Source organism: Ptychodera flava, chromosome 6 (assembly GCF_041260155.1).
Source record: "Ptychodera flava strain L36383 chromosome 6, AS_Pfla_20210202, whole genome shotgun sequence".
Taxonomy (NCBI): Eukaryota; Metazoa; Hemichordata; class Enteropneusta; family Ptychoderidae; genus Ptychodera; species Ptychodera flava.
Window position 1 is genome coordinate 21,072,990 of NC_091933.1, and position 27,163 is coordinate 21,100,152.

Genomic DNA, 27,163 nt, shown 5'->3' on the forward strand with positions numbered 1-27,163 from the left:
TCGCGATATGTAGCAGCTGACCGGGGCGCGTCATCAGTTTCTCTGTATCGCCCTCTATGTCACACCACAGACAAAGAGAAACAGACTAGCAACAGGTATTGTTCAAGGCGTAAAGCAGTTACGTAGCCCATCCATGTTCGCCTCGCCTCAGGTAGCTCTCGCCTCTCTTTTCCGAAGTGGCGACCATGCATCCTTCGGTAATTTCTGATTTTCGCCAATTGTTAAGCGAAAGTATGTTCGGCAAAGTTTGTGTTGATGTTGTCGTGTGGTGCTGAGCGGAATTGGCGTGCTGGCGAAAACGGGAATGTTTTGAGCTTCGGGAAAGTGAGTTTTACCATTTTAAAAATTCCTCTCATATTTTTATGAATATATAAATATTTTTATGAATATATAATGAGTGTGTTTGAACCAAATTTGAAAGTCTTTTATCGATACTGTCTGGGTTTACTCAATGGTTTACGGTCAGTCATACCGCCTTTTGCACGTTCGTCAAGGAAGGACATGTTTATGAAACTGCTGGCGTGTTATGTTTTGATTGGCTTGAAGCAGTGTTTCTGCCCTGAGAGCCCACAAAGTAACTATGGTTGCTACGCGACTGGCAGCACGATGCCATCTCGTTGTATTTTTCGCATAATCTCGTGCAATTATCAACCACAAACAAAGTCTCCAAAACGTTTAACACCTTTGAAGCTCATTTTAATATGAAAAGGCCATAGTCTACCGAGACGACCATGGAACAAAAGGCATGCCGCGTTGCTTGTCTGTTTCTCAATTTGTTTGTGGTCACACTGACCATCGCTTCTTAAATTTTTTGCCGGAACTAAACCGTCCTTCGCCAACGCAGACCTCGTTTGATAGGAAATTTCTTTTTTGAAAAAAATTATTTGCCACCATTTTGTCGAGACTCATTGACCGAGGCAGTTCAGTCGTTGGCAATCTAACGAAACTTGTCTTACTAATTGCTTTGAAATAGTTTCCCATCTTGCAATTTTGTGATTTTTTCGTTTTTCTCCAACTTCACTATGCATAAAACCACTGCAATGGTTACAACACAATAGGAAATATCGGTGTTAGGATGCTCTTAAAAACATCATTTTTTGCCAGAGGTACGCATAGTATTTTACAGGACACGATATTGAAGTGTCGTTCTGTACAACGTTTCTCGCTCGCCACAGCAGCGAGCATCTTTTCCTCGCCGGGACTGTGAAGATACCGAGGTCACACCCATAAAAAAGACACCTCACCTGATGCAACGTGTGTGAGGAAGAGTCGGCCACGCAAAGTTTATCACCACCAAACGTACCGTTTGTTAATTGCGGTACGAGGTTATCGCGAAACCATGGAGACGTACTCGAGATAAAGTGTTTGTGCATGCGCAGATCTGGCTGCGAGAACGTTTTCGACTGCGCAGTCACCGTCGAACAGAAACATAGAATTAGGCTACGTTCAATTGCTTTAACCTTAGAATTAGGCTACGTTCAATTGCTTTAACCTTGGAATTAACGAAACAAAACAGAAACACAGACAACAATTATAAATGAAGCAGAATATTGCCAATTTTCAGAAACAAAACGCGTTTTCATGCCAACTGACACATGCATAATAATTGACAACGTTTTAGTCCTTCAGCGAAGAGGCCCTGAATGTTTAAAACGTGCCCATCCTGGAAAAATCAGACGATTCAACGCAACAACGTACTGATAGAAAATGCTGAGCGATCTTCACGTCAAGTGTCAAAGGTGAATCGCAATTCGTTTCTAGGAAGTGTTATTTTCTAAAATTATTGCTGATTCCTGATGAATCTGACCCAAAAGAAAGGCCCATGAAACGCCATAATCATCATACAGAAACATATGGATTCATAACCGTCCACGTCATTTTCGCGGATATCAATCAATCGAGGACTCTAGTCTTGCAGCGTTGGCGCTAGTTTTTCTTTTTTACACCGGATAACACTTACCATGCACCCCGCGTATATCCGCATCAGTGCTCGAAACGCTAATACACTGTATGGTACTCCGTTCACGAGATATGAATAGACGATCATCAACTGTGCCATTTAAAAGTCATTTAGAGTCAGCACTAACGCTAGTGAAAGTGAGTACATGAATTTATTGGCGGCAGGAAGCAATTTCACCGAATGTACTCTATTTGCATACGAGTCCTTGATTACCAGTGTGTCACGTCCACCATAACTAACATTGCCTGATAAATATTATCTCCTTTGCCAACTGATCTGATCTCCGGTCCCATCAATCAAAATCAGACATGAAAACGCAGGGCGCTAAAAGTCGCCGTGACGCCTAATAACATTGACGATGAAATGAGCTACAGTCCCTGCAAACGTTTTGACTGGAATTTTACATTGGAAAACTTAATAGTGTATCCTCACGCATATCGTGTTGGGACCTGGCAAGATATTTAAATTCTGGTAAATACGGGTATAATCGTATTTCTACACTCAATTAGTCGTAACTGTTGATGGATTGTCCAGTAGTTTTCTATTTGAATGTAAAATTAAGTTTCCTGTTGTGTTCCTGAAATAGTTTCTTATGCCTGTAGTGTTAAACATTTGAATGCAACCTGTATTTTGTACTGCCCAGTTTTATTGTCGACGAATTTTCATCGTGTCCAAAATCCATTTGTCAAAATCGGCATTGTATATTTATACTGTGCAAAATGCACTGTGTCAGCAAGGCTACTATCATACGCTAGGGACAAAAAGAAGAATATTTTATAGAACAGCAGGACTGTCAGGAAAGTATTTTCAAAAGTTTCAGCCATTGTCTTTTCGATGAAGAAAGCCGCCTTATCAAATTCCAAATGCACTTGAAATGTATGTATATTTGTTGAGGCACCGTTGAGGCAGTGGTTCGGTTACCGCTCTCACTATACCAGAGGATGGTGAGTTCGAAACCCAGTAAGTCCAGAGTAACGGACTCAGAGTTGGAGGACGGTGAGTTCGGGACTCCAGCACGGTGTTGTGCCCTTGAGCAATGCACTTGACTCCTCATTGCTTGCAGTTGTGGATTATGGGTACCTCGTCATTTAATTGGGCGTTCGCCTGTTGGATGATTGATTGAATAAACGATGGATCAAATAAATTTTCTTTGTTTGCTCGACCCGTGTAAAAAGAGGCATATGCATAGTAAGGCTGTCGAGTTGAAATAAAGATGGTGGTGATGATGATGATTATTATTATTTACCAGAAGGTTTTAAAGCCGAATGGAATTGTACGGTTTGCGAAAAGATGTATTTATCATTGTTATTTTTTATGATTATCATATCAACGACGTTTTACCCGGGAAGCAATTACTATTTACTTTCCTGTTTTGTTTATTTGTAGAAACCGTTCCCAGCTACAGCACGTCAAGCCCGCCAAAAAATGTAGGAATCTGTGCCGTCGAGAGAAACGTCGACCGTGTCGGATTCGATTTATTAGTGAACGCTACTGACAACAAGCGGGAGAGTGCCGAAGACTGCTGCGACGCTTGTGCTCGGACGCCGGGCTGTGTGTCCTGGGTATTCTACAAGCAGCTAGAGTATTTCGGCGACTGTAGCTTGAAGTTTTCTGTTTCCGACGCGAAGCCATCCCCGTGTTGTGATTCCGGAATCGTTGAACGCGGACTCTCTACGTCTGAAACCGTCTCAGAGAAGACGCCAGGTGTTTCAACCACCGATGAGGTGGTTACCACAACAACGCCGGGAGGCAGTACCACCGTGTTGAATGTGGACACGACTACGCCTGCAGAAGTGCGCAGTCACACTACGGAAGAAAGGACTTCTCCGACGCGGGAAGGGGTCTTGCCAACCAGGAGAACGGATGCCATTCCCGATTATCCTAACCCCTACACTTACGGTCCGTTTGAAGGATATCATGTCGACACCGATTACGACTACTTGGGAGTCGACGTCGAACTTGAGGAAATTGAGTACCTCCGCGACCTGTTCGGCGGTGTCGTTTACGACGAGAACGTGTTCTCCGATTTCAACGAAACCATCAACCTAATCAAAGCGAGAGCGGAGTTCGAAGAGACATCGGCAGCCACAGAGCTGCGCGATCTCTTAAAGGGTCTCTCTCAGGACGAGATATTCGAGTATGGGCACCAGGGCGGAGACATGGTACTGCAATGTGAATACAACGGAATGCCCTGTAATGTCAGGTATAAAAGTGGGACACAATCTTAATGCGTGTAGCCCTTCGCCACGGAGGTTCTAGCTGATATGTTGAAATGTAGTACGTCTAGTATGTATGTATGTATGTATGTATGTATGTATGTATGTATGTATGTATGTATGTATGTATGTATGTATGTATGTATGTATGTATGTATGTATGTATGTATGTATGTATGTATGTATGTATGTTCGCGTGTTCAATGCCTTTCGTTCAAGAATATACATTTTACATAGGTAAAACGAGCTTTTGGTGTTACTGTAGATACGTACGATGTTTAACTTGATAAAAAGAACAGCAACATCAACATCAGACCAGATGCACATTTATATATTATGTTGAGGATTGATAATTATGCTGACATACATGTAATCTATACTCCGTTTTTGTTCTGTTACACATTTGAAGTATATCCGTAGATTTTAGAAAATTGTTTTCAACGGTCATATTCTTGTCAACTTTGCCAACAGCACTGACTTCATGTCGTTTCAAGACCAACAGTACGGCAACTGCTACACTTTCACGATCGATGCGACCGCAGAGCAATTTCCTAAGGCAGGAATTAATAGCGGTAAGACTTTAGTCTCACTTGATTTCGAGTAAAATTTAGATAAACCGTTGCCGTAAGACGACATCAATGTCAATAATATTGTTGAAAGTTTTGTAGATGATGATGATGTTGTTGATGATGATGATGATGATAATGATGATGATGATGATGATGATGATGATGAGTAGTAGCATCAGCATCAGCAGCAGCATTAGTATTGCTGATGTTGTTGTTGTTATTTTTCTCGTTATGACCATCATCATAATCGTTATCATTATCATCATTTTATCATCACATCACCACCATAACCTTGACCATCATCATCGCGGTTGAGCGTATGGGACCTATACAACTGCATGTTCTATGCACAACATATCCCAACATCCCATACGCATATGCAAATTTTAACAAAATGCGGCTGTACGGGCGAAACTCGTGGCCGCGGCCGAAACAGCTTCTTATAAACGAAGGGATGTAACCGAAATGTGTTCGGTAAAGTCTTGCAGTGATTTTTAAAGCTTAAACAACTGTTGAACTACAAACATGCATCAAATGCTGAATTTACTTCACATTTGCTCGTCATTCATCGGCAATTTCCGGGAAGAGGCAATGCTCATCAACGAGAAAGTCACGCAACAGCAGATTGGACGACCTGCTCACTTTTAAATATTGAGCATTTTCTCTGCAGTACATGCCTTTTGTCGATCACTAACATTGGTACCCATTCCTTTTATCAGTGTGACCCGAAGTAAACAACAAACATGGGAAAGGGGTATCGAGGTCGACGACATGAAACAAGATATAAGGGATATCATAAGCATCGAGATGTTATGTTTGGCACTATCGACGTCACCTTCGTGATAATCTTTACACCATCATATCATGTAATTTTTATGTAAAGCTTTTTTCAAATACCAAATGACAGTCATATATATTTGATATACACTGTAAGAATCCGATAGTATGATATATCTCTTATGCTATACCAAGACATTTACAGGTCTCTTTTCATCATATTATGGATACAATCGAGGCGATTTGATATTTGCAGGTTAGTGCCAAAGACTTGAAATCACCCGTTCAGATCATAAATTCAGTGCCCCCTTCCCCTCCCTTGTGGGCCCAAAACACAAATGCAGTGCTCGAAGATGACGAATGAACTGGAACAACTTCTAAATGATTAATCACGATGTGACACGTTGTTTCACAGAGGGGAGGCAATGCCTTATGGCAATGCTTTTCTTATAATATATTGTCGACGTTTACTACGTGTCGATGCAACTTTAGTATATGTAGCGATAAATTTTAATGGACTCGAAGCTTATCATGGTTTTAATTTCAATACCGCCTACGGGCAAGTTTTTTTGCAAATTGGCTCTGCGTAAGATTTTCATCTTTCTTGACATGGTTAAGGAAAATTTACACTGCTAAAGTCGCCTTACAAATTGTAATAGGGCCAGTAGCTATGGCGTTTGGTGATTTTTCACCATTTTTGGTTTTCATGTTCTGACTCAACTATGCAGTTTCTTGATCTACTTCCCGAAGCATGTTGGGGTGCACAGTGAAAAGCTCGTCAATTCAGCCTGTTCATTTGTAAAAACGCATTGCCTTCGTCACTTGTAAAAACGCATTGCCTTCGTTGACATCAAGTGAATTATGGTCCGGATTAGAATTTCAATACAAACAATAACAGAGCACTGTGCACGTATAGACTGTGTTGATAACTAAATATTTAAAGCCTCATCACTTCGCTCTAGGATACTGCCTATCGTTATAGGTGTGGGCGGAGGATTTGGGAGACAAATCCCTAGCGAAGCATGTGAAACAACAGAAAAGGGTGGGAAGTGTGGGAGAACAAAAAAGGAGACAAAAACAAGCCCGTTTATGAAAATATTCAACTCTGAGGCTACTCACACTCCCAACCCTTTAGTTACTGTTGCGCACTGCCTAACCTTCCAGTCCTATTGCAAGGGAGACAGTGTACGTATTACCACCCCTTTTATACATGGAATAATTTACATAATTTTGCGCAATGATATCGCTTCGTGATGCGGCCTGAATAAATCAAATAGTTTGGGTTTTCAGATGCTTTGGGGATCAAAAACTTGCCATTGATATATAAAACCAAAATTTTGCGGAAAAAACAATTATGTTATAGCTACTTGCCTTTTCATGGGCAAATCACTATACCCATAATTCTTATGCTAAGAGTGACGTCATATATCAATTTATCCAATAACTGTACTTCTTTATATACAGTTAAAAACTATCTACTGTTGATTGACCAATCAGAGTGCTCAATTCAGGTGTTTTATCTACTCGTAAAGCCTTGGTCACCAAATTCCAGAAACGAATGACAGCGCTGTAGTAAAGTACTGTCCAATCAAAAGTGAACATGTCATATTCTGTAGACATCTGGTACGTTTTAATATTCAAATTTGGTAACACAGCGGAAAACCAGCTGCAACACAAAATCTGCTGTGCCCTAGGGCATTTATATAATGTGCCCTAGGCATTTATAGGATGTTCCATTACACTGGAAGGCTATTTCACAAATAAAAGTTTTAATTCATATCCTAAACATGTTACATTGACAAAGGGGACGATTGACGTAAACACATTGAAAAGGAAAATATATCAGTTAGGGGCGATAGTTTTTAAGTCGGATAAAGCCTTCGTACTCGGGCTCTTCTGGTATATAAAGTCCAACCCTACGATAAAATGTCTCGGCCTGCGGCCTCGACATTTTATCATTGGGTTGGACTTTATTTACCAGAAGAGCCCTCGTACTCGGGCTTATCCTATACATCACGACCTCCTTGCACGAGGTGTTTACCTCATAAAAGTATCCCCAGATCCATGTTCTGTTTACTCAACAAAAGAGATGTTTACATCGTAATATCGAGGCTAGGCCAGCAAACTCCACTGGCATTCTACCTACACCACGTGTGGACTTTAAACCAAGAATTACTAAAATTTAATATGCGAGAACTATCATGTCCGTGATAAGAATTTGGATATCTGAATATTTCGTAAGGATACATAGCTCGAAACATAAACTAGGAAAATGAACGGAGAAAGAGTGGGCGTAGTGTACAGGCATATTTGGGTCGGGGTTGCAAAAAATAACATTTTGAATGGAGTCGATCACTGTAGCTATATTGATATTTTCATTACAGGTTTGCACATGTTTTAATTTATTCGTCAACACAAATGTCGAACTGTTGCTAAAGGTCTTACCTCATATGACGGTTTATTTTTTGTTTCAAAATTTCAACATCCTCACCTTCGCCCATGTGGGCTTTTCTTGATCAACAAAAGAAAAATGGAGAATGGGGAGGAGTTGCTTCTGAGAGAAGATAAGAAAAAAATACTGTGATCTGTATTTCATGAGCAGTATAAAGTGCCGAGTGGAGCGAACCGTTTACTGACATGTATGCAAACATTTGATAGCGGTTACCAGGCGTGGGTTTAATTGCCATAAAACGGTATGGGTTTAATTGCCATAAAACGGTACATCAGTATAGATACAGCAAATTGCAGTTATAATAAAATTTTACTATGTTTGTCTTTCCGCGTAGTTAACTTGAATGAGGAGGTTGTCTTTTTAATGTATAACTTTGATTAAGTTTGTGCGCACCTAGAAATATAAATATTTAAGTTTCTACACAACCCTTCCCTAAGAAAACTCTTCATTCCCTTCCAAAATCAAGAATGGAAATATGGGGTCACCGTGCAAAGTTTGGTACAAGAGAAAAACTACCCGATGTTTATCGACACTTGAAATAAACAAATGACCACCATCCCTGTGTCGACCCTTTGGGAAAAATTCAATTTTCGGTATTCACAAATGCGAAATCTTTATATTACTCAGCGACCTTCAAAATGAGCTCCTGCATGTGGTAGATTAAACAAGTATTGTAAAAGTTTGAGAGTCCAAAAAGCAGACCCCGAGGCGCATTTTACCAAAATGAATGTTGAAGTTCAACCGATCAGATTTAATTAACTGCCCACCATTTTTCTGCGTCTGTTATCCCCTTTTACCACTGCAGGTCTGAAGCTCACCGTGTTTGCGGAACAGGACGAGTACGTTGGTCCGGTTAGTCCATCAGCGGGCTTCCGAGTCGTGGTGCATTCGCCTCAGTCGATGGCTTCACCGGAAAACGAGGGGGTCAGCGTTCATCCGGGCACGTCCACGTCGCTCGGGGTCAATTTGGTAAGCACATCATATGTATAAGTGACAGTAGATTTTTCCAGGGTTTGAAAAAAATCAGATGATGTAAAAGTCAAGTAACTTTTGAGACATTTTCCATTTTTTTATTTGCAAAATTCCGTTTCTTGCCGAACTCACGAAATCGTGACGAAATGTGTAGTGTGCAACTTGTGAACATCAATATTGCCAGTATGTGTGTAATATCCCTTAGTATGATTGACAACCGAATTTTTGTTCGAACTAAAATGAGCTTGTTAGAGCCCAGTTGTCTGTGCCTTTTTGATTTTTTTTTCTCGATATAATGGTTGTAATATAATGCAACTTTATGTAAAAATGCCTACCCAAGTGCAACCATAGAACGTTTCAAACATCAGGGACGCATGGGCATCTTAGATTTCAAGAACTGAATAATTTCGAGTTGCAACTCAAATTTGGCCACCGCATATATATAGATATATATATATATAGAGAGAGAGAGAGAGAGAGAGAGAGAGAGAGAGAGAGAGAGAGAGAGAGAGAGAGAGAGAGAGAGAGAGAGAGAGAGAGAGAGAAAATAATTTCGAGTTGCAACTAAAATTTGGCCACCGCATATGTATATATATATATTATATATATATATATATATATATATATATATATATATATATATATATATATATATATATATATATCTCGCGTGAATTTAGTCGGCCAAATCCAGCACCAAAGATTGCAATACTGTCATTTTCAAAGACAAATGGCTTGAACCCAAAACATCTCTCTCAAGATTTGATAGTAATTTTTTGGTATAAATGCAAGAAGATGCAGCTAATATGGCCTTAACAATAACATTGCTCATTGTGTGCAATTCATTGTGCTCTCAAAGTTTGGACGATGGGTTTCCACATTCTTAAGGAAGGAAATGATAGATAAAATGGACTAAACAAAAACAATTATAATATTATGAAATGGTACAGCTATTGCCAATTTAATGTAGTTGGTGCTTCGAAAATGAAAGACATATTTTTTTACGAAATTTTTATCGCGCAAACTTTAAACAATCCTCTTTCAAAATGAAGAATAAAAATCAGGGGTCACCTGCACCGCGAAAATATTGGTACTGCAGAAACAAATTACCCAATGTTTACACATAGTACTTGAAATTGAATGAAATTTACAGAGCTGTGTTATCTCCCCGAGAAAAACAAAAATTCCCGATTTTCACAAAACTAAGTCGATGAAAACTTTATTTACTCCATAAGCTTCAATATGAGCCACCCCGACAAGCAATAGGCAAAAAGAATATCTATTCGAATATCTGTCCCGGAAGTACATTCTACCATCACGCACTGAAAGGCGATAACTCGGTCCGAGTCAACCATGATAGGAAGAAATTGCCGACACGATACCGATCAGAAATACTAGTAAAACTATACAGACATGAATAATCCTGACAGGCGCATTGCGTCGCTGTTTCGGATAACATTGCCATTAAAGGCCAGATTGATTAAAATGATTGCCTTGGAACATGACTTCACACATTTAATATCAGCAAACATCGGATATACAGTGCGTTTCACCTAGGTACCGCAACTCAGCGTATGAGACGGACACAATCCACGTACAAAATACACAATTAGCTTGGGTATCACAACACATTTCAAAGCCACTGACTCGTCTATTAATTACAGTAAACCAGCATGGAGCAGCCGCTGTCTGGACTGAGAGATAAACAGTTGACTAGACTGACTAGACTTGATCTCCGATGTAACTGTTTCTTTTACAATTTCAGCTAAGAGTTCAAGAGGTGAAGGTATTCTCGACAGAAACTAACTAAAAAGACCCACATTGTAGATCAAGTGTATCTCTCAGTCTACATGGTTTATCCATGTCCACTTCCATTAGCCAAGTGCACCTATCATGGAATGTACCCCCCCCCCCAACACACATACAAAGAAATACGTAACGAAACGCCGTCAACAAATATTCCGCACGGCTAAAGTTCGTTCAATAGGCGAATAATTTAAACGTTCGTAATTGCACAAGGAAATAAGGTCGATGAATTTTCCACTCCTAGCCAAACAGATGGTCGTTCTATCAACATGAATAAGCCGGTCAGAGCGACCATCTCGAAAACCTTATAATTAACCTCTATTTTTTTTAAAAAAATTCAATATATGCAAGGTGCTTGGTTACTCATGAGAGGAGATTTATGAAATTTTTAATGACAAAAGACCCTGCTAATTCATTTCTACACTCAAGTAGGCGATGAAAAATGTCTATCATCATTAATCCACGTGACTGGCATGTCATATGAATAATTAAGCATGTCGTCATTAGTTTCAAAAACAAGTGTAGTGGAACGGCGTAAATGTACTATATTGTTGTTTTGTGTCCATTTTGCTGAATTTATATTTTCATGCATTAAGGTTGAATAGTAATTTAATTATTATGTAACAGTGCATTTCGAGCTGAACGCTTGTCGGTTGCAGCAAAGACGGTAGCATGCTTGTCGGTTGTAGCGTAGACTGTCTATGGTTTTAGCTACAAAGAGTGCGTTTTACGAGCAGTTTGAAAGACTGGTTCATTTCCCCTATACACTCAGAAAAGTTGCGATACACCGTCGAACATAGTGGTAGCTCAACCAGACAATAATTGGGACTATAACATACTCATTTATCATAAACTGACACGCTAAATTGTGCATTGAAGAAAACTTGGAGGCAAATCGCCTCTTTAATATCGTGATTGGGAAGAAAATGGCCATTGAATATTGAAATTTCAAAAGCGTTGCACATTTTTCTCTCGGCGACGTGAAAACGCTGTGGACATCAGACCGCTTTTAAGAGAGATTGACAGCTGAAACATTTGCGCGGTGAAAAATAGTTATGCTAATTTTTACCCATAATAGCATACAAAATGCATCTGTATTCGAAATTACATCAACAGATGAAGAAATGATGTAAAGACGGGATTAGAACGACGAAAAGAAATTTGAATCATACACCAACAATAAGGGCTTTGATCTAATTTTGTGTGCAGACTACAGCATGCAAATTAGACTAAATAAATTTGTATGTCAGTATCCTTCTTTGCCGCGGAAGCTTGTCAACGATTCTGTTACCTTCAACGGGCAGAGTAAAGTCAGTAAATTTGTGAGAGAATGCCAGAAGTGTGTGGACAATTCAAAGAAGGCCGTTGCACATTCAGAAGTTTGTCTCGGTATCTAAATCGGTCAAAACATATTTAGAGCAGAATGACCTGTTTTGACAGCAATGCAAATTCCCTCTTTATAGATACAAATATTGATATTTGATCACTTCAAACTGCGGGTTAATTAGGCCATCAATTTGAGGTGAAGCGTGTTGACTAATTTTTCCCGACTCAATCATGCGACACATTTGCAGACAATGCATTAGACAAAAGGTTGTTGATTCATCATGGGTGGCTGCGGTTCTTGCAAAATGGACAGACGCAATATCAAGCGAAAATTATCTGCGAACAAAGGTGTTCGTATGCACACCATTGATGTTAAAATAGTTTTGCGATGGATTGCCAGGTGTTCTGAGAAAAGTGAAGCTTCATTATCACACCATACCTGTCATTTGTTTAAAATAAATGATGAAGATTATTATTTCTGTTACTAATATGATGATGATAATAATGGTATGGCAATGATATGATGATAATAATGATTGTAGTAGAACGATAAACAACAACAACAGCAATCATCATCATCATCATCATCATCATCAGCAATCATCATCATCATCATCATCATCATCAAGAAGGAGTGAACCTCGACGTACTAGTCTCTCAAATATATTAAACATAGTAAAATAATAAAATATCAGATAAACGTCAGATAACCACATTATAAAAAACATTGAAACTTTTAATAGGATGTAGCCATGTTTATCAAAGAATAACGTTAACTGCACTTGTCACTCTTACAGGTATCATTCGCAAGAATGAATGAACCATACAACTACTGTCCAGACGATGAAAATTTGCAACTCTTCACAGAGTACATCTACACATTAAAGGTATGTATGAACAATGCGGACCTTCTGACAAAAAAGATGCATTATTCCTGTTCTACAGCTGGAATGTTTGGAACAGCTTAAGAGAGAAAGAAACCTGCCATTTCCCTTTTTTGCAACTGTATTTCAAATGGTTATATTACATGTAATGTCTATGTGAAGCCCATCGATTTCGTAGTTTGTCGAATACTGATGCTAGCGCCGTCCACCATGCATGACTGGAGGTAGTAAGGAGAGGGGTATCACACGTCGTCTGCTGTTGAGAGAGGTCACGAATTAACGTAACAGGGGATTTGTGAATTGTGCAAGAAATTCTTTTGACAGCTATGGGTTTTTAGTACAACAGTATATCATCAAATATCCCTCAAGCAAGGCACAGTTTGCTGTGGCATACACGAGAAATATTCTTGCCAACCGTTCAGCAGTCGCGCACGGTGTTTGTTTGTTTGTTTTTTATTTATCAAACAGGCATGTCAAAGAGAGTGCGTTGAGACCTACCTGGTCGACAGATGTGGATGTGTAGATATGGTGCTCGACGATTTTCCTAAATGTCATATAACCTTCACAAATATAACTCAAGGTAGCTGTTATATTCTTCCTTTTTATAAAAAAAAAATCATGTCGTTACGTCTGTCTAGCTTTCACGCTATAATATTGTTATGTAGGTCATTTCCCCCACACTCATCATGACCTGAGTTCAATTAGTCTAGAACATTCTCAAGGTCACTGCCCTTGATGACCTCACAACCTTGAATTCAATTAGTCATGTTTGGAATGTTCTGGAAAGTTGATTAGTTGTGTAAGGGAGATAATTTTAGAACAGTAATTAGCATGTCAATAAAAGTTCTAGATTGTTCTTATATGCCTTTATAAAAGGGACGTGCACAGCTTCCAGTCAGACTTTTGGGATCGTGTCTCTTGTGTGTTACTAAACTCCAGCAGTAGTCATTCTCAAGACTTTTCAAGACCTTCACTGTCAACGCTGGATTTATACTGTGGACTTTGTGCAGCTTCAAGCCTGCAAGCCAAAGGACTGTTCATTCATCCGACTGACTGTTACAACTCTGAGACTGGAGCTTTGCCGTCCCAGCTGAGATAAGTAGTCTGTACACTTTTAAAGCTTGTACTCTGTCCCTGACTTAGCAATTAGTTTTGTTTTCGTAATAAATTTTGTTTAAACGTAAACTGCTGAGTTCACCCTTTTGTTCGTTTTCTCTGCACGTAACAAATTGGGGGCTCGTCCGGGAGACGAACATTTGAGCCGTTTGACAACATTTTGCCTACCTTTTCAAAACTACTGTATACTGTGAACTCAGCTAAATTCAATCATGGCGGAATTCAAGCCAGACGAATTTATGGATGACCTTGATCAGGACACATTTAATTCCCTCAGAAAAGACAACCTCATAGCACTGGCCAATTTCCTTAAAGTAGATGTCAAAAGATCTATGCGCAAGCGAGAAATACAGTTCAAGATTGCAAAACATTTAGTTAATTCTGGCCATTTTGAGGAGTCTGCCTTAAAAGATTATGAGCTTGAGTCTTCCTTCCAACTCAAAAAAATTGGAATTAGAAATACAGGCAGATTTCGAGCTAAAAAAATTGGCATTAGAAAAGAAAAAGAATTACAAATGAAAGAAAAAGAATTACAAATGGAAAAGGAGAGACAGGCATTAGAAAAAGAAAAATTAGAAATGGAAGAAAGACAGAAAGAGAGGGAATTGGAAATGAAAGAAAAAGAATTGCAAATGGAAGAAAGACAAAGGGAGAAAGAAAGAGAGGAAAAAGAAAAGGAAAGAGAATTAGCAGAACACCGACTGCAGTTAGAAATGAGACGTTTAGAGCTTGGAAAGTCAGGAAAATTCTTCCCTTCAGACAATTTGACATCACTAAGCATTTCAGGTTAGTTCCCCCTTTCCAAGAAAAGGATGTGATAAATATTTCTCCATTTTGAGAAAATTGCTCAGAGTCTGAATTGGCCTAAGGAGTCCTGGTCTATGCTTTTGCAGAGTGCTTTGGTGGGTAAAGCCAGAGAAATTTACATTCAGTTGTCAGTAGAGCAGGCTTCAAATTATGATTCTGTGAAGGAATTAATTCTCAAGGGCTATGAGTTGGTGCCTGAAGCTTACCGTCAGAAATTTAGGGATTGTGAGAAGGTGAAGGATCAAACTTATGTTGAATTTGCTCGAACAAAAGAACACTGTTTGATCGTTGGTGTTCTTCGGAAAAGGTCAGTCAGAATTATGACAAATTACGACAACTTGTTTTGATTGAGGAATTTAAAAGGTGCTCCGGAGTGACATCAAGACGTTTATCAATGAACAAAAGGCAGATACATTAGAGGTTGCTGCACGTTTGGCCGATGATTATTCATTGACCCACAAATCTTCATTTCTCAGCAAACCATCCCAGTCCTTTTCCTACAGAAACAATGCAGGTAAATTTAACTCCTCCTTTTCATCCAAGAATTTTTCAAAGGACAGTAGAAAATCAAATGACAACAGTTCACAGAGTTCAAGTAACACTCCCACATCATCAGATCCCAAGTCTCAATCTCCTTCTGAAAAACAGTTTGGTACACTTTCTTGTAATTATTGTAAGAAAGACGGCCATTTAATGTCAGAGTGTTTCAAATTGAAAAGAAAACGTGAAGGTCAAAGTGGTCAAAGTGGATCTAAGCCAACCGGCTTTATTTCTTCATCAACTCAATTAGAGTCTAATAATGTGTGCAACACATTTTCTGAGGTTAAACCCCTCTTATCCCAATTAATGAGGTCAAGGTCAATTCTTCTCAAGATAGCATTATGGGTATTTTCGAACCATTTATTCATGATGGTTTTATATCACTTTCTAGTGATTTCTCTTCCGCTACCCCTGTCAAATTTTAAGAGATACCGGGCTTCCCAGTCTCTTTTGTTGGCAGATACCCTGCCGTTTTCTGAAAAGTCATTTTCAGGTTCTAAAGTTCTTATTAAGGGGGTAGATTGCAATGACTTTATTCCTGTTCCTCTCCATAATGTCTATTTGTCTTCGGACTTTGTTTCTGGACCTGTGGCTTTAGGTATTAGGCCTTTTTTGCCTTTTGAAGGGATCACCTTCTTCTTGGAAACGACCTTGCTGGGGACAAGGTCATTACTAATCCACTTGTGACTGATAATCCTAGTTTAGATCAGGATCCAGAGCCAATTGAACAAGAGATACCCGATTTATTTCCTTCATGTGCCATTACTCGAGCCATGTCAAAGAAAACTTCCGAGAATCAAAATACTCTCAAAAATAATGTCACAGATGTTGACTTAAATGACACCTTTCTCAGTCAGGTGTTTGACACGGATCATTCCGTTATCCCTCGTGGATTTGAAACTTCCAGTAAAACTTCTGCTGACCAAAGTCAGACATTTTCTAGATCAAATCTCATTGCAGAACAACACAAAGACCCAGATATTTTGTCTTTGTTTGACAGGGTAGATGATGAAGATAAAACTTCAGATAGCTCTGTTTCCTATTATACAAAATCTGGTATTCTCATGCGTAAATGGAGACCTCCAGATGTCTTGGTTGATGACGACTGGGCTATAAAACATCAAATTGTGGTTCCAAAGCCCTATCGTGCTGAAATATTGCGCCTGGCCCATGAAACGCCCTGGGCTGGTCATTTGGGAGTAAGGAAAACTTATCATAAAATTCTCAGTCACTTTTATTGGCCTAATCTCAGGCAGGATGTAACACATTTCTGTAAAACTTGTCACACATGTCAAATGGTAGGAAAGCCAAATCAGACCATTCCAAAGGCCCCTTTACAAGCCAATTCCTGCATTTCAAGAACCATTTAGTAGGATACTAATAGACTGTGTTGGGCCCCTACCAAAACAAGATCAGGAAATGAGTACATGCTGACAATAATGTGTACATCAACTCGGTTCCCAGAAGCCATACCACTGAGAAACATAAAGACAAAGACTATAGTGAGAGCTTTAGTCAAATTTTTCACTTTATTTGGCCTCCCTAAATGTGTCCAGTCCGATCAAGGCTCCAACTTTATGTCTGGTATTTTTCAACAAGTAATGGATCAGCTAGGCATTAAACAGTATAGGTCATCCGCCTATCATCCAGAAAGTCAGGGTGCTCTTGAGCGATTTCATCAAACTTGAAAAACATGATTAGGACCTACTGTTTTGACACAGAGAAGCAGTGGGATGAAGGAATTCATTTTTTGCTCTTTGCTGTTAGAGAGTCAATTCAAGAGTCTCTTGGTTTTAGCCCATTTGAGCTTGTATTTGGACATACAGTCCGTGGCCCACTTAAGCTCGTTAAGAGAAATTCCTATCAGACGATGATGATTGTCTGAATATTTGCAATATGTGTCAGATTTCGTACAAAACTCTCTAAAGCATGTGAATTAGCCAGAGAAAATCTTGAGTCATCTCAGCAGTCAATGAAAACCAAATATGATAAAACACCTCAAAACGGAAGTTTGAACCAGGTCAAAAGTTCTTGTTCTACTTCCAATTCCTGGCAAACCACTCCATGCTCGTTACTTTGGGCCATACCTAATTGATAAGAAATTGAGTGATTTAAATTACATCATAACAACACCTGACAGGCGAAACAAAAACAGCTATGTCACATAAATATGCTTAAGCCATATTTGGATAGGGATAATCCTACTATAACTCAGCCTGTCAGTGCAGTCAGTTCAAACCATTATGAAGATAGTGATACTGAAACTGACTTGAGTGAAAATACTCTAAACTCAAAGCTGGGCTCGGTCAAGCTTCAGAACTCAGAAATCCTGGAGAAGCTGGAGTCTACAAAGTTGGCACACCTCCAGCCAGAACAACAACAACAGGTGAAAGACTGCTCCGCTCCACGAATATAAACACCTGTTTCAAGATGTTCCAACGAGGACAAACGTCATCTATCACGACGTTGATGTTGGGGACAGTAAGCCTGTAAAACAACATCCATACAGACTGAATCCAACAAAAGCGAAATATCTCCAGGAAGAAGTCAAATACCTGCTGGACAATGACTTTATTGAACCCAGTAAAAGTAACTGGAGTTCGCCGTGCATACTTGTTCCCAATCAGACCACAGTTATCGTATGTGCACGGACTTTAGGAAGGTCAACACTTTAACAAAGACAGACACTTTCCCAATCCCGAGGATTGATGACTGCATCGACCGAGTGGGAAAAGCCAAGTATGTGACAAAATTTGACCTACTGAAGGGATTTTGGCAAGTCCCTCTGACGGATCGTGCTCGTGAAATATCCGCCTTTGTTACACCAGACGGATTGTTCCAGTACAAGGTGATGCCATTTGGAATGAAGAACTCTCCGGCAACGTTCCAACGGATGATCAACGACGTCATATCCGGGCTAGACGGGTGTGCAGCCTACGTTGACGACGTCGTCCTGTATAGTGACACCTGGGAGGAACACATCAAGCTCATGCGGAAGTTCTTTGAGAGACTGAGCAAAGCAATGTTGACTGTCAACCTTGCCAAATCTGAGTTTGGTTGGGCAGGGTAACTTACCTCGGACATACTGTAGGACAGGGTGAGGTAAAACCTGTTGATGCCAAAATCAGTGCCATTTCAAGTTTTCCCATACCAAACTGCAAACGACAACTGATGCGCTTTCTCGGTATGGCTGGTTACTACAGAAAATTCTGTCCAAATTTCTCCACAATTACTGAGCCTTTGACTAACTTACTTAAAAAGAAAGTAAAGTTTGTTTGGTCAGAGCAATGCCAACAGGCATTTGATACCTTAAAGCCATACTGCAAAGTGCCCCAGTGTTGTCTGCACCAGATTTCACTTTGCCATTCAAATTAGCTGTAGATGCTAGTGATACGGCTGCTGGTGCTGTTTTATTGCAAGAGGATAGTCATGGTATAGATCATCCTGTTTGCTATTTTTCACGCAAATTTAACAAATCCCAGAGAAACTACTCTACAATTGAAAAGAGTGTTTATCTTTGATATTAGCTTTACAGCATTTTGAAGTTTATGTTACTTCTTCAAATCAGCCAATAGTGGTTTATATTGATCACAACCCTCTTGTTTTTCTGCAGAAATTTAAAGGCAAAAATCAGAGATTGCTAAGATGGAGTTTAATGTTACAGGAGTTTAATCTTGACATTAGACATATCAAAGGCAGAGACAATTTAATTGCAGACTGTCTCTCTCGTATTTAGAGTTAATTGTTGTTCACTTTCAAGAAATTTTACTTTAGAGTAAAACAAAATTTGAGTACTTAAATCCTTTTCAAGATTACATTTGTAAAGAAAGATTTTTCTTTGAAAAATTTTCTTTTTTTGAAGAGGGGGTGTGTTATGTAGGTCATTTCCCCCACACTCATCATGACCTGAGTTCAATTAGTCTAGAACATTCTCAAGGTCACTGCCCTTGATGACCTCACAACCTTGAATTCAATTAGTCATGTTTGGAATGTTCTGGAAAGTTGATTAGTTGTGTAAGGGAGATAATTTTAGAACAGTAATTAGCATGTCAATAAAAGTTCTAGATTGTTCTTATATGCCTTTATAAAAGGGACGTGCACAGCTTCCAGTCAGACTTTTGGGATCGTGTCTCTTGTGTGTTACTAAACTCCAGCAGTAGTCATTCTCAAGACTTTCAAGACCTTCACTGTCAACGCTGGATTTATACTGTGGACTTTGTGCAGCTTCAAGCCTGCAAGCCAAAGGACTGTTCATTCATCCGACTGACTGTTACAACTCTGAGACTGGAGCTTTGCCGTCCCAGCTGAGATAAGTAGTCTGTACACTTTTAAAGCTTGTACTCTGTCCCTGACTTAGCAATTAGTTTTGTTTTCGTAATAAATTTTGTTTAAACGTAAACTGCTGAGTTCACCCTTTTGTTCGTTTTCTCTGCACGTAACAATATGTTCATCAGATGATCGTTTAACAGCGTGTAACTGTGAGTCACAAATCATGGAAATGATTCTGTCACACCAGGCCCCCACTTAGAAACAACCCTAAAACGCTCAACAATGCACGACTGTCATACAGGACTACAAAAGACATATTCATATTTAAAACAGCAAAAGCTGGCGGGGTAAAATATTCCTCAACAATTCTATTCCTTGTCCAAGGCACAAGTATAGGGTGGCCTGAGCCGGAAAGGAGATACTGATAATTGTCAATTAGTGGATGTGACATAATATTCTGAATCAAACGACCTTTTTGGTAATAACCTTGTACGTACATACGTACGTGCGTACATACGTACATACATACACACACATACATACACATACATACATACATACATACATACATACATACATACATACATACATACATACATACATACATACATACATACATACATACATACATACATACATACATACATATGTTTTTATGGAAAATTACAGTGCTCGCTCCATGCAAAAAGCAGAGCGTTATAAATAATAACACAAATGACTCCAAGTAAAAAGTAGTGATGTTACTTAAGTTTCAAGCATCCTGATATCATCAGAGTTCAGTCCGACCGATGATTGCAGCATGCATGGCAGACATGATTACTTTATACTTGAAGTAATTTTGTAAAGTGTGCAGTTCACCATTCTTATTGTCCTCAATTTATCCCGTTTTGTTTATTTCCCAGCAATTTGCCGAGAATTTGTTTATTTTCTCAGTCTCTACGATCAGCTACCTTGTAATTGCCAGCCAGCCTGCAGGTAAGAAACATTCGTGATGTTTATACGGACAATGACAATTACCAACGGAAGAGAAGCAGTTCGACTAATGACAGCCCTTGGACTTAACCAAAGGGTAATTTCCCGAGCCGACGGAGATACGCTCTACCTTGGTTTTTGTCTTCACATCATTTGTTCTCTTAGATCGTGATTATTGTATTGAAGCCAAGGAATGGCTAGAGGGCGACCATCCGACCTTATCACGTCTAACTCCCGCTGGGAGATCCCTGTCAAATCGTCCATTTCCATTATCTGATGCAAGTCCTCGTGCAGCCTCCGGTTGCATGTTAACAGCCCTGTATTCTGCATTGAGTGTTTGTAAGAGGGCTCTGTCGCGCTGTGTTCTCTTGACAGAAAGCAATATCAGTACTCGATCTGGTTATTTCGTTGTAAGATTTAGTCGAATGTTTTTAGAATGGTGACTGAATTGAATTGAAGCTAAATTTCAGTGTTGCAATATTAGATTTTGACCATTCCTCGGTATTCTGTTCTTGACAGCCACTGACAGTAATTTTATTTGTCGGAATGAGCTACAACCTGCTCTGATCAATTTCTTTTCTTCTCCGTAAAAGAATATTTATTTTTGAAATCAGCCTATTTTTTCCGTTCATCTATCCAGGGAGAGAGAATACATATTGTCGGTGTCTGAACATGCCTGGCCTTCCGATAATTACATGGTAAGCAAAATGCGTTTTGTCAGCTATCCCTGCAGCGTTTTTCGTGCGATTTTTGCCAGCCACTCAAGACGTCTGTGCGTCGACTGCTTTAACAACCTCGTCTCTGGTTTACCAGAGACGGTCCCTTTGATAAATCTGCATAAAAGAACAGACAAACGAAGCGTGGAGAAAAAAAAATCTCGTGGAACGAGACTCTTCTTCCGTAAACGGCAGCGCGATGGTTTTGTATTCATCCCACCCGTTCAGACCCCTTCAGCTAACATAACCTTTAACGAAGTGAATAGAAGCCGCCGTTTCGATCTGATTTTCAATGTCCAATTACTGAAAGTGACTCAACCGAGCATTGACTTTTGAGTGCGCCGTATAGCCTTCGTTCCCTGGCAAGAAAAGCCGCTTATAAATGCATTTCAAGGACATTGTTTATGCGAAGGCGTCGGAAAGAGACACGATGGGGTTGCCATCAACTGATGGAAGTAAACTAATGGCTCACGTAAATATTCTATTCCTGCAATTTGAACACAGATTACACATAACAGTGTTCATATGCTTGTCATTGAGAATGATTTCATGTTTATAATTTGTATATTAGGGCCAATAATGCTATCTTTTGATGATTTTTTCCCATTATTTTTTTTGTATATGAAATTGAAAGTTCTCATTCTACTCCCAAAATAATGTTGAAATGTCCACTATTTAGTTTGTCCACAAAGCGTCTATATATGTGGAAGACGTACTCTTATTGTTTGCATTTGAATTCTAGTCCGGACCAGAATTAACTTGTCAACAATAGCAACGCAGTTTGCAGGCTGAGTTGACAAGCTGAATACTATATATATATATATATATATATATATATATATATATATATATATATATATATATATATATATATATATATATATATATATATATATATATATATATATATATATATATATATATATCAACATGCTTTGGAGAATAGAACAAGAAATTATGATTGACATTTAAAACAAAATTAGTGAAAAAAATCATCAAACTTTGGCATTACAGGGACAGACATTTGGACACTCAAATTTTTGCCATGTGAGAACTCCTTTTGAAACCTGTTAGCGGATGAAGTTGTCACCATCTTCTTGTAGTGAAATTCGAAATAATTATTTTCTCTCACAGGGAGTAGCTACCATTCAATGTTCAAATATCGGGTAAAATTTAGGTAATTGATTTCTCCGATCCCAGACTTTGCACGGTGATCCATGATTGTTATTCTTGACTGGACCACGTGACTAGACTATAGAAGAGAATGGTTCAACGTTTATCGAGGAAAGTTCGAGCAAAATTGTCTGTTGCAAGGCGCTGTTACCCTTTTTAAATGTCATAGGGAAGCATTTTTCGTGGAAGATATGATGGTTTTTTCATTGAAATGACTCGTTGATAAACTTAAGTTGGCCTAAAGTGTTCCGTCCCATATCTTCAGAACTGTCATCCCAGATCTGAATCTTTCAAAAACTTGATCACCCCAGGGTTACTATAGAATCATATTAATCATCTCGAATGCCGGACTCATTTCAGCGATTATCACCAATCTCAAAGCCAAATTGACTCTTGTGAATTTCTCATATTTTCTTTCAGGAGTATATGATGGCAGAACTAAAAGACCTCCATCCAAAGATACGGGAATTAAGCGATGAAACAGCGATAAGGTAAATGCAAAGAATTATTGTGTAAACTTGAAACGCAAACCGTGTGGTCGAAGTATCGTAAGTGGTGGTGCAGGCGATATGTATACGAATGGATTCAAAAACTAATATGGCTTTACAATTTGCATTCGTCAGTGCGATGAAAAACGAAATTTAAAAAAAAGTCTTCGGCAATCATATCGAGTGGATAACAATAGGTTTTTTTGCAAAGTAAAATTATCACCATAGATTCAGGACTCACAAAAATGGAACTTTTGAATGGCCCTCACAATATCGTTTTCTCGCAAAAATATCGACGCTACATGACATGCAAAGCTATTATGCATCCTACAGCACATTTCTGCGATCACGTGATCCATAAAAGGCGGCATTCGAAATGTGGACTTTCTTTTAAGCCGACCGCACATGACCCGGGGACAGGAGAAAAGAATGTCTTCAGGCTGATAGATTGATATCATTCAAGTATCGCCACCGAATCCCTCCAGCCTCAGCTGAACTGATGGCTTTGCTCGAATCTATTTTTAGAACGTTTAGAACCAATAGACGATGTATATCTACACGTACACTCCGCCATTTTAATGGCCTCATTTAATAGTCTTTATCTTTCTCTCCATGAAATTTTATTTCTGACACCCACGCACGGAACGTACACTGGAATTGTTTCTGCAGTTATTTCAGTGTATTGATGTGACAGGCGTCTCGAGTCAGTAGAACAATGCGCGCGTTGTTTCCACAGCATTGGATTTTATGAATTTTCCTGACGCGTATACGTGATGCATCAGTACAGAAAAGCGAGATTTTCATATTCTTTCCCGGCGGAGAGTAATGAGACGTGAGGCAGATATTGTATGCCAAATTTATGCGCATAGCACGGCGAGCAGGGAGTGCAGAAGTCCGCCAGACATAAAAAAGCTTTTGCTTTCACAAGCTGCGCGCCAAATTTATGCGCATAACGCCGTCAGCCAGGCAGGCCTGCCAAACATCGGCCATGCATTGAAAGCTTATTCTTTCGTAAGGTCATGAAACAAGCTCACTCGTAAAAGACAGTGCCACTATGAAATTATGATATACAGTCTAGCAAGGTTCATATATAAGTCTGTCTTGACTGAAAAACGACCGTAATTTGAGAGAGACATTTGACGTATAAAAATGTGGTGCACGTAATTATAATCTAATGACATTATCAGCCAGTGTGATATAATCTATATACACGTTGAGTAGAACTCTGGTCGCAAAGGTTAAAAGAGCGCTAAAAGTTCCCATGACCCCTTTCGATTCTGCTAATATTTTATTTGATCTTCATCACCCAGGAAAAACCTCGCGAGGATTGAAGTTTATTTCGAGGAGTTGAATTACATCATCGTCAAAGAAGAACCGGCCTACCTTGTGAGTAACGAAAAACCCAGTACCCTAAAATAAACCCCATTTCCTTTTTTGATACGTGCAATTACGACAGAGAATCAAATTTCATGATAACATTGAAAACAGAAATCAGTTGATATAGATCATACAGGGGTCCGTTTTGTGCAGTGTCTATTAAGATACGCAGCGCGCTTTCAACTTGGGAGAAAATTTTCCGGTTTAATTTCCGCTTCAGACTGACGCACATCCGACACCGTGGCACTGACAGGTGATCATTTTCGCTATCTGACGGAGAGAGGCGTGGACAAGAAGCGAGGATTAAATTAGTCGGGTTTATTCTGACCAAACCGTAAGATTGCGAACACATGAGTTGTGCCAACGTACTGATCCCATAATCCCGATCTTATTTGGACGACTTTAGAATACTAATGACCATAAAAAGAGCGCCAGACGTACGTGCCCTGTAAATAAGGCTTAGCTATGAAGATTGTATGCGTTAGAATGATTATCATTGATATCTCTCTATCGTAATGTGTATCAGTACATCTTTATAGCTATTTATCTATCTCTTTCTCTATCCAGTATCTGTCCGTATATATCTTTGTAGCTTTTATCTATCTTTATATCAATCTTCTTTATCCATATCTATCTATCTATCTATCTATCTATCTATCTATCTATCTATCTATCTATCTATCTATCTATCTATCTATCTATCTATCTATCTATCTATCTATCTATCTATCTATCTATCTATCTATCTATCTGTCTATCTATCTATCTATCTATCTGTCTGTCTGTCTGTCTGTCTGTCTGTCTGTCTGTCTGTCTGTCTATCTGTCTGCCTATCTTCAATCTATGTCTGCATGTCTGTCTATTCATCCACTTGTCTACCTGTCTGTCTGTCTATTCATCCACTTGTCTGTCTGTCTGTCTGTCTGTCTGTCAGTAAACTAAACGTCGTTTTTGTAGGTTACTAATCTGCATTTTATCCAGCAAATTCTGTCTCCACACTGTGTCACTGCATCTCTATTGTGTCTGGCTACATGTCTCCCAGTGTACCATTTTGTCCGTCAACAAGAAATCAACAATCCTGAAAGTTGTTTAACCAGCCATATTCTGCAGCATCAATCGACGCCTTTCTACAGATGATTCGCTGCAAATCTTTTATTTTTCTTCCTTGCTTTCTCCACAGACTGCCCACCTATGGGCAAACATCGGTGGTTCTCTTGGTCTTTGGATCGGCATCTCGGTGGTAACGATAGTGGAGGTGCTAGAGTACTTCATTGACCTTGCCGTCCACATCAAGAGACGGGGAATACAGTGCCAACTGTTGCCGGATGACGAAACCACACTGAGATCCCCCATCAGGCGGTGACCGTCAACCCCCATATTCTCCGAGGGGGAAACTGACTCGTATGCGCCCTTCAAGGGAATGCCAAAATCCTCTGGATGTCGCTTTTCCAGAGAAGGAAACTCTGATGATATTATGAAAGAGAAAAAGTAAAAACTAACGTTTCTATTCGAACTTATAAAATCAATACGTCCATATACATGTATATTATGCCGTGACTATCTTTTTTTCCACGCTACTGAATTAAAGTGTTCTGAACTGACGATGACCTTGATAAGTACGGGTGTTGAAAATCAGGTAATCAGGTTCAATGGGTGATTTTAAGTATCAAACGCTGTTCCAGTGAACAGAATAAAGACTACAGTAATGTATAAAACCTTCGTGTATAAAATAACATAATATTGTAATGTACAATACGCCTCTACCTCTCTCCCTATTAAAAAAATGTATTTACATCAAATATCGACGGTAGTTGCTTTCGCTGATATGTTTTTGTATTTACAAATGCATGATGCTATTCGGTAAACATTGCCAAGAGCTTTCATGCAGGGTTTCGGTATAATAAACAACATCATGTATTTTTCCATTATTTATCTTCTTTCTACCATTTCGTTTCGTCACGAATCAGCAGTTTTTTTAATTACTACAATAGAATACAATAGAATAAAAGTATTATGGAAAATAATTTATTCTCACCCAAATTTTAGCACCATACACTTTTGCTAAGTTCTCCTGTGGCTGTTAGGAGCCAATATGAAATTTAAAAATTCGATGGCATATTCCGAGTCGTATAGATAGTCTTTTACACATATGTTTGTGAAGAGCACCTAATGTTAGGTTACAAGATATATATATATATATATATATATATATATATATATATATATATATATATATATATATATATATATATATATATATGTGGTCATCCAAAGGCACAGATCATACACAAGTGACACCTCCACCGTACTAGTAAGTAGGGATAGCTTCTCATACCTCAACTTTGGTCATGTTTATGTATGGCGCATTTTTCACGATTACTTTTGGGGTTTATATTTTCTTATGAAGTATTATTTATACGCAATCTGTATATACTGTGTATCCAACTTTAATAAAAGACGCCATAACTTTTCTACTGTATGTGTTGGGACGTTTGTGTTTAATATTCACGTATGTTTAGGATCGCTAAATAGCTGAATTAACTACTTATTTCTATGTGAAATATTCAAAAAAGGATCTAGGAAAGAACACCTACATGAATGAAGTGCAAACATAATGGCATGCGAAGATTTCGTATTTAGTGTAGAGCATGGCCACTGAACATGAATTATCTTTCCATTTTTATCACCCGCTGTGCAGTAGCCCAGTCGGTTATGTACGCCGCGCGGCTATCTTTCTCGCTCG

General features: G+C 39.0%; 1 protein-coding gene across 3 annotated transcripts in view; it reads left to right on the forward strand.

Moving 5' to 3' along the window:
• Nucleotides 1–26,437, forward strand: part of LOC139135128 (uncharacterized) — a 66,010-nt gene extending 39,573 nt beyond the window's left edge. For 2 of the 3 annotated variants that reach the window (XM_070702379.1, XM_070702377.1), the window contains exons 6-15: nt 3,347–4,163; nt 4,648–4,748; nt 8,780–8,943; nt 12,876–12,965; nt 13,431–13,542; nt 20,597–20,669; nt 21,307–21,364; nt 22,976–23,046; nt 24,354–24,429; nt 25,601–26,437. In XM_070702379.1, the coding sequence (XP_070558480.1) occupies nt 3,347–4,163; nt 4,648–4,748; nt 8,780–8,943; nt 12,876–12,965; nt 13,431–13,542; nt 20,597–20,669; nt 21,307–21,364; nt 22,976–23,046; nt 24,354–24,429; nt 25,601–25,783 (1,745 nt within the window). In that variant the 3' untranslated portion in view covers nt 25,784–26,437. Of the gene's footprint in view, nt 1–3,346; nt 4,164–4,647; nt 4,749–8,779; nt 8,944–12,875; nt 12,966–13,430; nt 13,543–13,838; nt 14,025–20,596; nt 20,670–21,306; nt 21,365–22,975; nt 23,047–24,353; nt 24,430–25,600 lie in introns of those variants that run through there. The other variant, XM_070702380.1, reaches the window with a different exon arrangement.
• The last annotated feature ends 726 nt before the right edge of the window (nt 26,438–27,163 follow it).